At 47.7% G+C, this 13930-nt stretch overlaps 1 protein-coding gene across 1 annotated transcript in view; it reads left to right on the forward strand.

Annotated features, from left to right (window-relative positions):
- Positions 1-7492, forward strand: part of THSD4 (thrombospondin type 1 domain containing 4) — a 224319-nt gene extending 216827 nt beyond the window's left edge. Inside the window, exons 10-12 of the mRNA XM_036270595.1 lie at positions 3544-3723; positions 6747-6891; positions 7324-7492. Coding sequence (XP_036126488.1) covers positions 3544-3723; positions 6747-6891; positions 7324-7466 — 468 coding nt within the window. The 3' untranslated portion in view covers positions 7467-7492. The remainder of the gene's footprint in view (positions 1-3543; positions 3724-6746; positions 6892-7323) is intronic.
- Positions 7493-13930: the final 6438 nt, after the last annotated feature.

Here is a 13930-nt window from a genome sequence, read left to right on the forward strand (position 1 = left end):
GAGAGTAGGCATCTTGAACACCCCACCAGCCTGGTCTCAGTGACTTGTTAAGGATGAACATGTGACCTAAACAGTCCTTCCCTGGGACCTTCATGGACTTAAAGGGAGAGACTCTCTGGGCAGCTGTGAGTACAGGTGCCAGCAGTGGCCATGCAGAGCCCGTGGAGAAAGCCAGCCCGAGAGAACAAGACTTGTAGGTCTTAGAACAGTGATCCACTGTGCAAGGTACAGCTGCAGGAATTCTTTAGGTGTAAAAACAGGTAGAATTGCTATCACGTCTCAGTAGAAGCACTTATCTCTACTAGATAACACTTTTTGTCTTTTATGCTTTTCTCCATGAATTACATTATATCTGATACTCGTTGGTTTTCACCTGATACTCCTTTGTCAACTTCTTTTTTTGTTGTTGTTAATCCTCACCCGGGGATATTTTTTCCTTTGATTTTTAGATAGAGCAGAAAGGAAGGAGGGAGAGAGAGAAACATCTAACATCTATGTGAGAGAGACACATCAATTAGTTGCCTCCCAAATATGCCCCAAGTGGGGATAGAACCTGCAACCCAGGTACGTGCCCTTGATCGGGAAGTGAATCTAAGACCCTTCAGTTCATGGGCCGATGCCTTAACCACTGAGCAAAACCAGCCTGGGCTGTCAACTTCTTATGAATTTTTTAAGATATGTCTTTTGTGTGCAGGACTATTTTTGTCTTTATTGTTACTCAATCTGCAAGTCTCTATTTTTTAAGAGTTAAATTTTAACCTTTCACATTTATTGTAACCATTTATATGTTACGACTTTTCCCTGCATTCTTATTTGGTGTTTTCTGTTTAAATTTCTATTGCCATGCTTTCTCGGTTTGTTTGTATGTGTATTTGTGCGTTTTCTCTTTCTTTTTCACACATTTGTATTGGTCCAACTTCCTTAATTCCTTTTTTTTTCCTCTAACATTTTGGAAGTTATAAATTCTATTTTTATTTATCCAGTGATAGCAGAAGAAGAAAGATTTAACAAAAAGTTTTAAATGTTTACGTTTGTATCCATGTCAAGTTATCAGTAACCACATTCTCTCAATCTATATACTACATCCAAAAAGATCCTAAAATCATCTGGATTTAGGTCCATATTAATGTTAATTAACTTCATAGAAAATACTAATCTAGATTTTAAAATAGCCTCCTTCCCTTCAAGGTTATTTTTATTGAAATATAATTTGGTTAGTATAAAATTTACCCTCTTAAAGTGTACAATTCAGTGTTTTTTAGTATATCCACGAAGTTGTGCAACCATCACTACTACCCAATTCCAGGACATTTTTGTGATCCCAAAAGAAACTCATAGCCATTACTAACAATAGTTTTTACTGGTGACTTTGCCAACTTCTGCTTTTGTATCCTGTGTCTTCTTCCTGGTTGTTTTTAACTTTGCTAAAGACCATAACCCAGTAAGTCTTTCTAATAGGATTCATAAGCCATCAGTTTTCTGAGCCCTTGAATATCTGAAAACGTCTTCACTTTGCCCTTTGACTTGAATGCTCCCAGTGCGGGCAGATGCCTTCGCTTCTTCCTTGGCACAGTCAGGTTCCTGGTCAGCATCTTAGCTGATCACTCTCTTGCTGTCCCAAGGCCTCCGTCCCTCTTGCTCCTCATAGCCACATGACCACCACCATTCTCGCACCACACACTCAAGCTGCTTCCTCTTGGTGAGGGGTCCCTCCTCTCTGTGCACTTTTGACTATGATTTTCTCTTCAATTTAGTCTCATCTATCTTTCATCACTCACAGATTCCCCATGATCGCTGGTCCACCAAGGATGAGCGCCCTTTCCTATTTCAATCACTGTCTCGTTCACACACATACACCTGTACACACATCTGTTCATTTGTTCCCACACACACATTCTGCTGTTTCTGGGCATTTAGGTAGGAGAAGGCTGAGATGTGTGCTCATTCTTCCTTCATTACCTAGTGTCTTCAAGGACTTTGCAAGCACAGCATAACATAGCTGGAGGTCTTGATTCCAGTTTGCAGTCTGCTGCCTGCCAAGCCCTGGGTCTGCCTGTGTCCAGCCCTCGGAACAGTCGTGGGTCTCTCAGATCCGGTTTCCAAGTCCCGCCAGTTTGCAGGTGAAACCTAGGAGAGTGCTGTGCCTTGGCCACAGACACGGGACTGTTTAGTGATGGTGTCTAGACTAGTTTCCATGTCTCCTGCCGCCACCTGGACCCTCTGCACACACCTGCGCTCCTCTGCCTGGCAGCCTGTTTCTCCTCTGCTGCCTCCGAGTCCTTCGTCGTCTGTGGCACCGGAAAGAAAGGGGCAAACCATAAACATACTGAGTGTGCGCCAAGTCGGTAATCAGCTAACACGTTATGCTGAGCATTGTCACACACAGATGAGAAAGATCACATCCAGGGAAACCCCAGGTTCACTATGTCATTCACACACTACAAACCAAACAGAATATAGTCTGCTTGTGATGCTGGGGTTGGACTTAACCTCCAGCACAGGTGAATTAACTAACTAACTCCCTAGCTAACTAACAGGGAAGAAAGAAGGAAAAACAAGCTGAGGAGATCTTCAGGGTGCCTGAGGAGACGGCAGAGAAGAAGGCACAAAGCAGAAATAGCCGATGGTTATGCCTATTATGCCCTGTGTGATCAGCTCGTAGTCTATTGGCTTGGGTTTTTCTTTTTTCCATAGAGATGTACGTTTTTCCCATTTTTTATTTGACCCTGTGTTAGCCTACAGAAGCAAGGCTAATGTTAAGAATTTCGGCCTTAGACATTGTTAAAAGCTTTTCATAAAGATAGTGGATTCTTTAAAGTCTCTGAAGGCCTATAAATCACAGCTTTTAAATTTTTTAATCAAGAAATATTGAGTAAACCAAACATGAACAAAAACATTTTACAAAGTAACAGTTATATGCATCATGTTTCAGTAAACTAACAAAAGGTGCCCATGTGTAATCGTCCGGCCTCTGTGCTCAGACGCCAGCAAGCTTGGGCATCTAGTTAGAAGAACATCTTCCTGCTGGCCACCTGTTGGGAGGGGAGGGTTCCATATTATCCCAAGTCTAGAATCTTCTATTTAGCTTTGCATGTCCCAAAGAATTTTAACTTAGCCCTTCACGCGCAGTTGTGTGGGCTCTGGGAGACGAATCCATTCCAAGTGTCCATCCACTAAGGGAGCAGCAGGAAGACCAGAATGCTAGTTCATTGTTCAGTCAGAGGTGGCAGAGGCTACTGGACAGAAACAAGCACACTGATTGGCTGGTGTGTTTCTGGGGGGAGTCTCAGCACAGAGGCACCAGGATCTCAGCGGCCAACAGCCTAGAGCCGGGGTGACTCGGGCACCAATCTCCACTCCAGACACAGGACTGTTGGGAAAGTTGGAATTCATGAGCAGCTGCTCCTCCGGAAACGCTTCCCAGCGCCTGTGGCTCTTCCTCACTAAATTGGTGATAGAAAGCAGGTACAGACACACCTCGCTGGACAGTAGTTCTCGTCTCCTTCCCGACGTGACACCATCTTTCTCTGCTTCCTCCTTCAGTGTTCCATGGAGTGTGGCAGTGGGACCCAGCAGAGGGAGGTGATTTGTGTCAGGAAGAATGCAGACACCTTTGAAGTGCTGGACCCCTATGAATGCTCATTCCTCGAGAGACCCCCCAGCCAGCAACCCTGCCACCTGAAGCCTTGCGGGGCCAAGTGGTTTAACACAGAATGGAGCGTGGTAAGTCAGGGTCTCCTGGCAGACTGCGTGAGTGCGCCGTCCTGCCTTCCTCCCGTGCGTGTACCTGGGCCTCTTGAATATACACTTAGGTTAATTTATTTTATTTCATTTTTTATTTTTAAGAATTGGGTTTTTTTTTATAATTATGTAAAAGTTTGACTCAGTTCTAAATGCAAATTATAAAACAAGGCATATTCAGAGACATCTGGGTTCCATCACAGTCCTTGTTATTATCATTTACATCAAAGTGTCGTCACACACAATAAATCCCCTTGTGCTGTCATTTCTTAGTGAGATGCAGCCCACCCCATCCTCTGGCGATCACTGAGCTGGCATCTGTCCCTAAGTTTTGCCTTTTACAGAATATCATATCAGTGGAATCATACAATATCTAGCTTTGGGGATCATTTAGCAAAATGCACCTAAAGTTCATCCATGGTGTCTGGGTAGCAACAGTTCATTCGTCTCTGTTGCTGAGCAGTATTCTTTTGTTCAGAGGCACCCGATGACCTGTCACGGGACATCTGGGTTGTTTCCGGCCAGGTGTCTCCTCAGTGCGTCTTCTTCGAGAGGCTTGGTGGATCTGGCCCTTTCTAGACTCTCCAAACCAAACAGTGATCTGTTTGTGTCTTCTCAAGGGCCTTGGCCAACATCAAAATAATTAAATTTCATTTCCCAGAGTTTACAAAACACCTTTGAAACTTAACACCGCCTGTGCTACCTCGCCTCTGGCCTGTGGTTCACCACACCCCCAAGCGGTTGTTCTCACTGGAGCTGACACACTATTTGGAAACAGAATTCTCAGCTTTGATTCATATATTTTATAAGCAAAGACCTTTTTATAACCTTTGAATGATTCTGAGAAAGGCTCTGGCCTCTACTCTGGGCTCACCTACAGCCACGCTTGTGATCTTCGGTGACACAAAGCAGAATGAACCCCACCCCCCGGTGTCCAGGGTCTGTTAAATGGTCACAAGAAATAATGCCCTGAGGACTTTTTCTGTTTTAGGATGTTTCTTGAAAATAAACTCTTGCATGTGTCTTAAAACACAGCCATTTGACTGTCCATCCCTAAGGACAGAAGGACAGAATAGTGTTTCCCTGTTTGCATTTTCGGTGGTAGTGCTGTACTGTGCTCTGACACGGTCCGGTGTATAATGTGTGATAAATAAAGGAAAAGAGTACTATACTTCATGGCACTGTGATAATATGTGTGTGCTAATATGATAGTATAACTCCATTACCCCAGTATCTTTGAAATAGGGTTCTCAACTTAGGAGGAAAAAAACACAGTTAAAAATGATAGAAGAGATTTAAGTGAAAAATTCCATTGTCCTGAATTTAACTGAGAAATATCAGTATGAACTCATAAATCAATGTATCTCACCTTTCTAGTCTTATCCACTGAAAGAGCCCAGAAACAGTGGCCAGCCCAGAGGGGAAGAGCACTTCTCTCTGCCAGACTGCATTCAAAATACCTCTCTCTGCCAAAGGAGCCAGGAACCCTTAGATAAATGGCCAGCTTGAGATCTGGAATCGTATAAGTATAAATTAGATTGGAATATCTTGTTTCGTTGTTGTTAATTCTCACCCAAGGATATTTTTCCATTGTTTGTTTTGTTTTTTGAAGAGAGAGAGAGAAAGAGAGAGACATCTATATAAGAGAGACACATCGACTGGGGATCAAACCTGCAACCCAAGTACATGCCCTTGACGGGGAATCCAGTCAACGCTCTAACTACTGAGCAAACCAGGCTAGATTGGAATATCTTTTCATGACAGGCAACAAGGAAGTTCTCAAAGACAACTGAGTTTATGACCAGAGGACTCAAGAACCAACTTTTAGAGGCTCCTGCTAACCATTGAGGGAAATGAGTGAGCGTCAGGAGAAAATAATAACTATTATCGATTGAATGAAACACACCACATATGTTAAATGCATCCATTTATACCAAGTTTATAATAGCAATAAACCAGTTGGTCACCATTAGAGGATGTTAGGGGAACCAATTCATTATTCTGAAAAGTGATGAAAAGGATCAAGCATTTACTAACAAACAAGCTGCACCACCCCTGGGTAACAGAAGAGTAATGGCTAGGGTGTGGTTGGGGGAGGGGAGGGTTCTTTGGCAATGATTCCAGCTAATAAAAGAAGAGACAATAGAATATCATCACAATGTTTCAACCCCGAATTAATTGAAAGATCTGGGCTTTACTCATCAGTGGCTGCTGACATCCCCAAAAGACAATCATACTTATCCTAAGAAGTAGTCTCACCACACAAAAAAATCACACCTGCACCTGTTAAGGCCTCTTCTAGATCCAACTTCCAATTTACAGGAAATACAGAGGACAGAGGAACGTGTTAGACTGTGCCATGGGGGTGCAGCCAGAGAGTCCCGGCCCCGGGGAGCTCGGCCGCACACACGACTCAGGGCGAGGGCAGAAAGTTCAGCAGAGGGGAACCTACGGACTAAAAGGCACATCAGCCAACTGCAGACCTGATTTGGATCCTGATCTTTTTAAACTATATTTAAAAATCTATGAAATTCATAGGATAAGTGAAAATAGGAACATTGACTATCTACAGGGGTTGGCAAAAGCAGGTTTACAGTTGTGAGTATGCAGAAGTGTATTCTTGTATTAGTTATTATTTCATTATTTTCCATACAAACAACTGTAAACCTACTTTTGCCCACCCCTGTATTTAAAAACAATAAGAAACGGTGTGTTGTTCATTTCTAGGTATAATAATAGCATTGTGGTCATTTTTATAGAGTCATTGTGTTTTAGAGCTACAAACAGAAATATTACAGGAGACGTAATATTTTGCTTCAAAATAATCCAAGGAGTGGGTGTGTGGGGTGTAGCTGGGACACGACTTGCCACAAGCTGATGGGGGTTGAAACTGGTCAACAGCTGCATAAAAGTTGTTTAAATATTCTGTCTCCTCTTGGAGAGGTTGGAAGTGACGCTGGCTCACCTCTGCTGTGTGCTGAGCTCCTCCCTCTGTGCCCTCCCAGTGCTCCAAGAGCTGCCAAGGTGGCTTCCGGGTCCGTGAAGTGCGCTGTCTGTCAGATGACATGACCCTAAGTAATCTCTGTGACCCTCAGTTGAAACCAGAAGAGAAAGAATCATGTAACCCTCAAGACTGTGTCCCTGAAGTTGGTAAGTGGGGATCCCTATCCTGGAGTAAATATTCATCTTTGTTCAGCTCTGCCTAGTTCTTTGGTATGACAGTGACACACCCATCGAGGTCTCCCTGTGGCCTTTGCATAGTCATGGAGTTCAGGGGTCAAAGTTCTTTTGGCATAAGTTTATAGCATGGCTGGTGGCCCAAACCACCCATCAAAAGATAAATGTGAATTGATTAAAATGGTAACGCATTCAGAGACTTGGTTCCATCATCCTTAAGGTCAGAGTAGTGAGATTTCCACGTCGTGTTTAAATAAAAAGAAAAATGCAAGCGCTTAGTACACATGCACACTCCGTGGGTAACAGGCAGCAGGACCGGATGAAGAGGGGCCCCTCACAGGCTCTCTCTTCCCGGTGGCCCAGCTGCCCCTTGTGCTCAGAGCGTCTTGTTCTCTTCCGCTGCAGATGAGAGCTGCAAGGACAGGTACTACAACTGCAACGTGGTGGTGCAGGCCCGCCTCTGCGTCTACAACTACTACAAGACGGCCTGCTGCGCCTCCTGCACGCGCGTGGCCAACAGGCACCTGGGCTTCCTGGGGAGTAGATAACCCCCCGGCACCCACCCGCAGGGCCGAGCAGCGAGTCTGTAAGCAGGGTGGCCATCGGGCCGCTGTTCCACCAGGGGTCCCTAGCCCAGGGCGCTGCCAGCCAACTTGGTCACCAGCCCCACCTTCAGTCAAGTGTACACGGTGCCCAGGAGCAGAGCCTCAGCTGTGAGCATTGCTATAAACTGACGGTCCCTCCTCGGGAAACCTGGCAACTTCCAGAGGTGCTCTCTCGACACCAAACAGGGGGCGTGCAGGTAGTTCTCGGCCAGCTCCCCTCCTGGCACTTTCTAGGTCACCAACTAGCCCAGATGGTGCTGCCTCCTCCAGGGAGCTACCGGCCTTTGCAATCTCAGCGCCCCCTGGAGAGCCAGGAGGCAGCGCCCCTTCTCCAGGGCCCCAGGAGCTCCGACCCCTGCATCCCGCTGTTACCTCAGCCCAGCTGTGCCTGTTTTCATTCTCAAAGACATCAATCAGGTTGTCTTCTGCCTCATGACACAAGTATCTCATGTCAGTGTAGTGCTTTATTGTTTCCCAGGTATATTCACAGATACTAACTCATTAGTGGCTCACAACACCCCAGAATGGAGGCAGGGAATGAGTCATTGTCCCTATTTTACTGACAAGGAAACAGACTCAGTGACCTGCCAGGTATATTCACCTGTTCAGTGGCAAAGCTGAGTCCCAACCCCAATCATCTGACCACAAAACCCCCACCCCAAGGCGTATCCAGAAGTCTTAGGTCTGAGAAGTTTCCCAATTAGCAAACAAAGTTCAGGCAGCCAAAGGTCAAGACTTGACCAGCAGCAGCTGTTTTGAAGCCTGTTCCACTCATCCTTCCCCTCCAAGGCACAGAGCCTAGTCACTGCAGGTTTAGTTAAGCCCCATCCTTAAAGGAACTCTCCCTGAGACCATAAAGCCACAGGGTATCAAGGTGATGGCCTGAAATTCTGACTTCACTCCCCAGTGGGATGTTTTCCCTGGAGCCCCGGGGACCTTCCAGTCCCCCAGCGGACTTCCAGAGCTGTTGGCCCTGTGCCTCGCCCAGCCCTGCTGGCCGGCACCACATACGCCCGGTGGAAGGGTAGCCGACCCATGCCAGTGAAGCCTTATGTTTATGTTAGGAAGAGTCTCCCTTTGGTCTTTCTGGTTTGATTTGTGGATTTCTCTCTATGATTTCAAGTCCTTCCTTCTCCCCCAGGACTCAGGACCCGCGTTCCCCCTCCTCCCAGACATGAGCACTAAGATCTACAGTAACGGAGCCAGTCCGGGTGGAGGGGCTGTGAACTCCGTGACGCTGCATCTGCAGGGTCCTCCCGGGGTCACCTCCCCTGACTGCAGTGCCAGGGCGGGGGAGGGGGAGGTAGGGCTGACTGCAAGGTGAACTATTTGAAAAATCCATCTAGAAGAAAAATATATGTATATATTATTTCTTGCACGTGTTAAGAAAAACACCAGGCTAAACAAATTGTAAGCTTATAGAAATTGTATCTAAATAAGTACAGAGGTCCGGGCCCCTTTCCTTTCAGGCCTTAGCAACTGAGTTTCTCCCGGAAACCAGAAATCTGCTGACGAGACGACCCCATACAGCTCTCCGGGGCTGTCGCCAGCCCGGCTGACGCGCTGCTGGGTTCCCTCTGCTCACGAGCTTGCAGAGCTTCTCTTCCGCCTTTTTGTGGCTGTCCTCTTCCTGGGGTCCCCAGCCACCACTTCCCAGAAGCACCCCATCTTTCCTGGTTCTCATGGGACTTGTGCAGAGAAGCAGGCAGGAAGCGGCCCCTGTCCCCGTGCCCACCAGGTGATTTCCCCCCGTGCCCACTCTCTTCCTTTCGCTCAAGTTTTTTACTTCTAGTCACAGGGGAGTTTTTCCTCGACGGAGCTGCCCTCAGACCTGCCGAACAAGCCCGCCAGGAAGGAGTCCTTGGCAGCGCGACCCTGCTTGCTGGATGGCAGGGCGGCTCGGGAGGGAGAGCAGCTGAGTTCAGCTCCGAGTAAGGGGACACCTTGCAGCCCCCCACCTCCGGACGGAGGCACGGCCACCGTTCATGAGTGCGCTGTCCATCCTGAGTGGGATTTTTCTGTCGCGTGGGAGGTGAGCGTCCGGGTCCTTTCACCTCAGGTGTCTCAGTGATGGCTCCTCCTGGACATCTGGCAGTGTCCTGTGGCTCCCAACGCACCTAAACGACAGGCTTCCTTCTCTTCCAACAAATAGCGGAGCTATTTTTGGAATTCATTTATCTCTGGGAAGGTTATAAATTCCTAGAGCAAGGATTTTGTCAACTTATTTGCCTTAGAAATCCATTTTTTACTAATTTCCCAGCTTCTCATGTCAGCATCTAAATGCCTTTGTCCTGAGCACATTTCAGGTAAAGCTCTGGTGATGACTGTCCCGGGGAGTCAGAGGAGAGCTCACCTGCGGACGCCCCCCCAGACGCGCTCGCCCCCCTGCGCGCCCTGCTCTGCCCTCCTCTCCATCGCCTGCCCCCTCAGTCCCCTGGTCCCTGGAACCGGCCACAGTGCACAATTGAAATTTACATTTCATACTGCTTTTTTTTCTTTCTGTGTACTGGATTGCCTCGTTCCCTGCTCTGATTTTTAAAACTAGATGAATTTAATTTGTCATATGTTTTTCTCACATGCATCAACCAAGCTCCAAACAGAAAGTTTGCTTTTTCACTTTTACTGTCGGAAAAGGAAACTGTGCCGCTCGCAGGCGAAGCGAAGGCCTTGACGGCAGGCAGTGTTTCTCATGTTGGCCTGCAGGGCCCAGCGTGGGACACGGGAGGGGTCAGCCCCCCCCCCCCCCCCAGGCATCCTGGTGCCTCTGTCCACGGCAGGAGGAGAGCCAAAATGAGCCAGCTCAGCCCCGCCCTCAGGGACCTGGCGGTGGCAGAGCTCTCCGGCTGCACAGCCGCCCCGTGCACACACTCTGGCCCAGGGTTCTGTCCCCGTGCACACTCTCTGGCCCAGGGTTCTGTCCCCGTGCACACTCTCTGGCCCAGGGTTGTTTGTCCCCGTGCACACTCTCTGGCCCAGGGTTCTGTCCCCGTGCACACTCTCTGGCCCAGGGTTCTTTGTCCCCGTGCACACTCTCTGGCCCAGGGTTCTTTGTCCCCGTGCACACTCTCTGGCCCAGGGTTCTGTCCCCGTGCACACTCTCTGGCCCAGGGTTCTTTGTCCCCGTGCACACTCTCTGGCCCAGGGTTCTTTGTCCCCGTGCACACCGGCCCAGGGTTCTGTCCCCGTGCACACTCTCTGGCCCAGGGTTCTTGGAGTTTTCCATCCCCGTGTCTTTGAGTATGTGTTCTTTACTGATCCTCAGAGTGTTTAGCATCCATCACTCTTTCTCCTTCAAAACAAATGGCCTGGGATGGATGGAAAATGGGAAACAAGTTTAATTTATTTTCGTCAAGTTGTGTGGCAGAGAGAGATCCAGAGAGTATTAATATTACTGGGACCTTTGTTTAAGCCAATGTCTTTTTTTTTTTTAATATGGCCATTTTAGAGTTTAAATATCAGTTTTCTAATGTAGAAGAAGACAAAAATAAGCAGTAAAAAGAAACAGGACCTACCTTAAAACAAGCGAAATACTCAAACCAGAGGGAGCTATGTCAGCCCGCGGTGGAGGCCGACATCCGCTCCCTATGAAACAGGTCACTACGGCCGAGGTGGGAGGACAGTGCCTTACTGATGGGATTTGTAGATGACATGACATTGGAGAGCTAACAGCTTGGGTGGCACATTCTGGACCCAAAAAGATCTGGGAGACTACTGACCAGGGAACCACATAAAGTCTTACCTTTGGGTTAAAAATATATATATATATATATATTATACAAGTACAATATAAGTCAAGAAAGTGGATGGAACCAAAACAAAAGAAAACACAAAACACGTATGCTACATAAGGAGAAAACAGTGTGCTTATGGCCATGGGAAACTTTGAGGACTATAGCTAGTGTGTACCATTCAGTCCTGATGAGGGGCTACAGGCTGTTCAGAAGAGGGAAGGACTTGATGAGGATGCTGAGCCTGGAGCTTTGGGACAGCTGTCCAGGATCGGGAGATAACGCTACAGGGAGGCAGAATTTAACTCTCGCAGAAGAATCGACTTTCTGCAGGTTAGAGCATTTGGAAGGCAGAGCCTCTTTGGTCGGTGGTGACTGACCCATCGCTGGAGGGCTCATCAGAGGATGATTGGCCATTTGTCAGGGATGCCGGAGAGGGCATTCAAGCGCCCAGCTGGGGCAACATGACTTTTAAGATCCTTGCCAAGTCTGGGTTGGGGTGACTCTAAGTAGAACAGCTTGAAACGGTTCGCCAGGTCTGGGACAGCGAGTGCTGGCTCGTGTGCTTCCCATTTCTGTGTCTGCCACTTTGAGCTCAGTGTCACGCCTGTCCCCAAGCTAAATCTGGGCCCCAGAGAACTGCTAACAAATGGGTCAGAGCTGCCCTGACTGCCCTGCTTTGTAGATGAGTCACCAAGCTTCCCGACGGCTAGTCCACACCCAGGGTCACAGCTCGATGGGGGCAGAGCCTCCGCTAGGTTAGGGCCCTCCGATGCCCTCTCTCTCACCCAGCTCGCCTGGCTTTCCTGTGCCTTTGCTGGAGCAAAGTGATTCTCTCCAGGCGGACCTGTCCCACTGTCCTGGTTCTGCTCAGTGGGGTGCAGCAGGACACTCCACCGTGCTGAGAAGTGACTGTGAGAGGTTAGGGACTGCCCAGCAACCTGCTCATCATCTTCCAGACACCAGCCCCTCGCCTCAGTGAGAGGAAGGTCATCCTATTACATAAACTAATTGCACCTGCCTTGACCCCAGACCCTCCCCCGCCATTCAGTTTGACAGAAGGATATACTTTGTTATAACTTATTATTTGTTCTTTGTAAATACAAGATGTTTATAGGAAATGTGTATTCTGAACTCTATTGGCAAAATGAGTCACTACACCAAAATAGTTCTATTATTTAGAATATGTTAATTTTAAAGGGACCTAATAGGTATTTATTTACATATGCAATCCACATTTGTTTAAAATCATTTGATCCTACTAACCCAGCTTCCTGGAGAGTTGCTACACGATGTCTTATCCTAAGTCCATAGTTACAATTTAGTGTACTAATTAGTCAAACTCCTTGGGTTTTAAGATTGAATATAAATTACTCTGCTTTTTGACTTGCTCAGGGGCTGTTACCCCCTGGCATTGCACCTGAAGCAGGTCTGTCCAGACTGCCACCTCTCCATCTTAAATAGTATACTTGCTCATATAATCTGCCCTCTCTTCATCCCCAACACTTGGAGAAGAAAATAGGAGGGTCTTTCCATCTCTTCTCTGTCTTGCGTCTGCCGTTAGAGTCGCCAGCAGTGAGCTGTGGGAGGCTTGGTCAGAGCCCGGATGAGGCAGCGTTGGCTGCGGGGGCAGAGGGGGCATGCGACGCATTTCACCAGTCTGGCCGTGTCTCCCAGGTCTGGGCTGACTGTCAGCTGACCGCATGGGCCGGAGCAGAACCACTGAACACCCCGTGGACTGTCAGCCTTGTGATAATACTTTACTGTTTAAGGAGGTGAAGGGTGGAAGATGAATTATATGAGTAAATACAGTCTGTTTTCTCTTCAGCAAAAATGACAACTATTTTTGTGTATGACTAATTTATTTTTATTATTGTATAAATACAATAAACTGGTAAAAAGATCAGCTTTGTTAACACGTGTGCTTTCTCGGGCCTTATTCCATTTCTACTCATGTTGCTTTAAACAGCCCCTCTGAAAAGAAGAACGCAGCCCTTTAGAGTGGGCTGGCCTGTCGGCCTTGGTTGCAGGGGCTCTGCGGGCGGCTGGGCCCATTTAGAGTACAGGCTCCGCCTTGGAACAAAGTCTGTTGCCTGTGGTGTGTGCAAGTCCTCAACCTTGGCTGCGCATGAGGATCACCAGAGGAGCTGAATATACCATATTCAGGAGTGTGAGTCCCCCCAGGATGGTCCTTGTCTGGTATTTCTGTAAACCTTCACTGGGAGGGAGAAGCTGCTGGGCCCCTCAGTGTGGCTCCGCCTCTCGACTTGACCAAGATTCCTGCCAACTCCCCTGGAGCTGACTTCTCCTTGGTCTTGAGTTCAGCAAAGTGCTAGACAAGCTCTTTCAGGTTGTCTTGGTGCATAACGAAGTGCAATGTGACCGGGGTCACGGTGCCTGTTGAGCGCTGCCCTGGACGGGAGTCCCCGGGGCGTGCCTGCGAGCCTGTCCTTCACCGTCCTGCACCGCGTCCACCAGAAACATCACTATGCCTGAAACTCGCTCCCACCCACCTTTTCTGCCTGGAAAATCTCCATTTACTCTCTTTTTAATTGTGGTGAAATTTACTTGACGTAAAATTCATTATTTTAATCATCTCAAAGTGCACAGTTCGGTGGTATTTCATACATCCAGTGTTGTGCTACCAGCTACCAATTGCATTATTCCGCAGTACCCAAA

The sequence above is a fragment of the Molossus molossus genome, unplaced genomic scaffold, assembly GCF_014108415.1.
Source record: "Molossus molossus isolate mMolMol1 unplaced genomic scaffold, mMolMol1.p scaffold_m16_p_1, whole genome shotgun sequence".
Classification (NCBI taxonomy): Eukaryota; Metazoa; Chordata; class Mammalia; order Chiroptera; family Molossidae; genus Molossus; species Molossus molossus.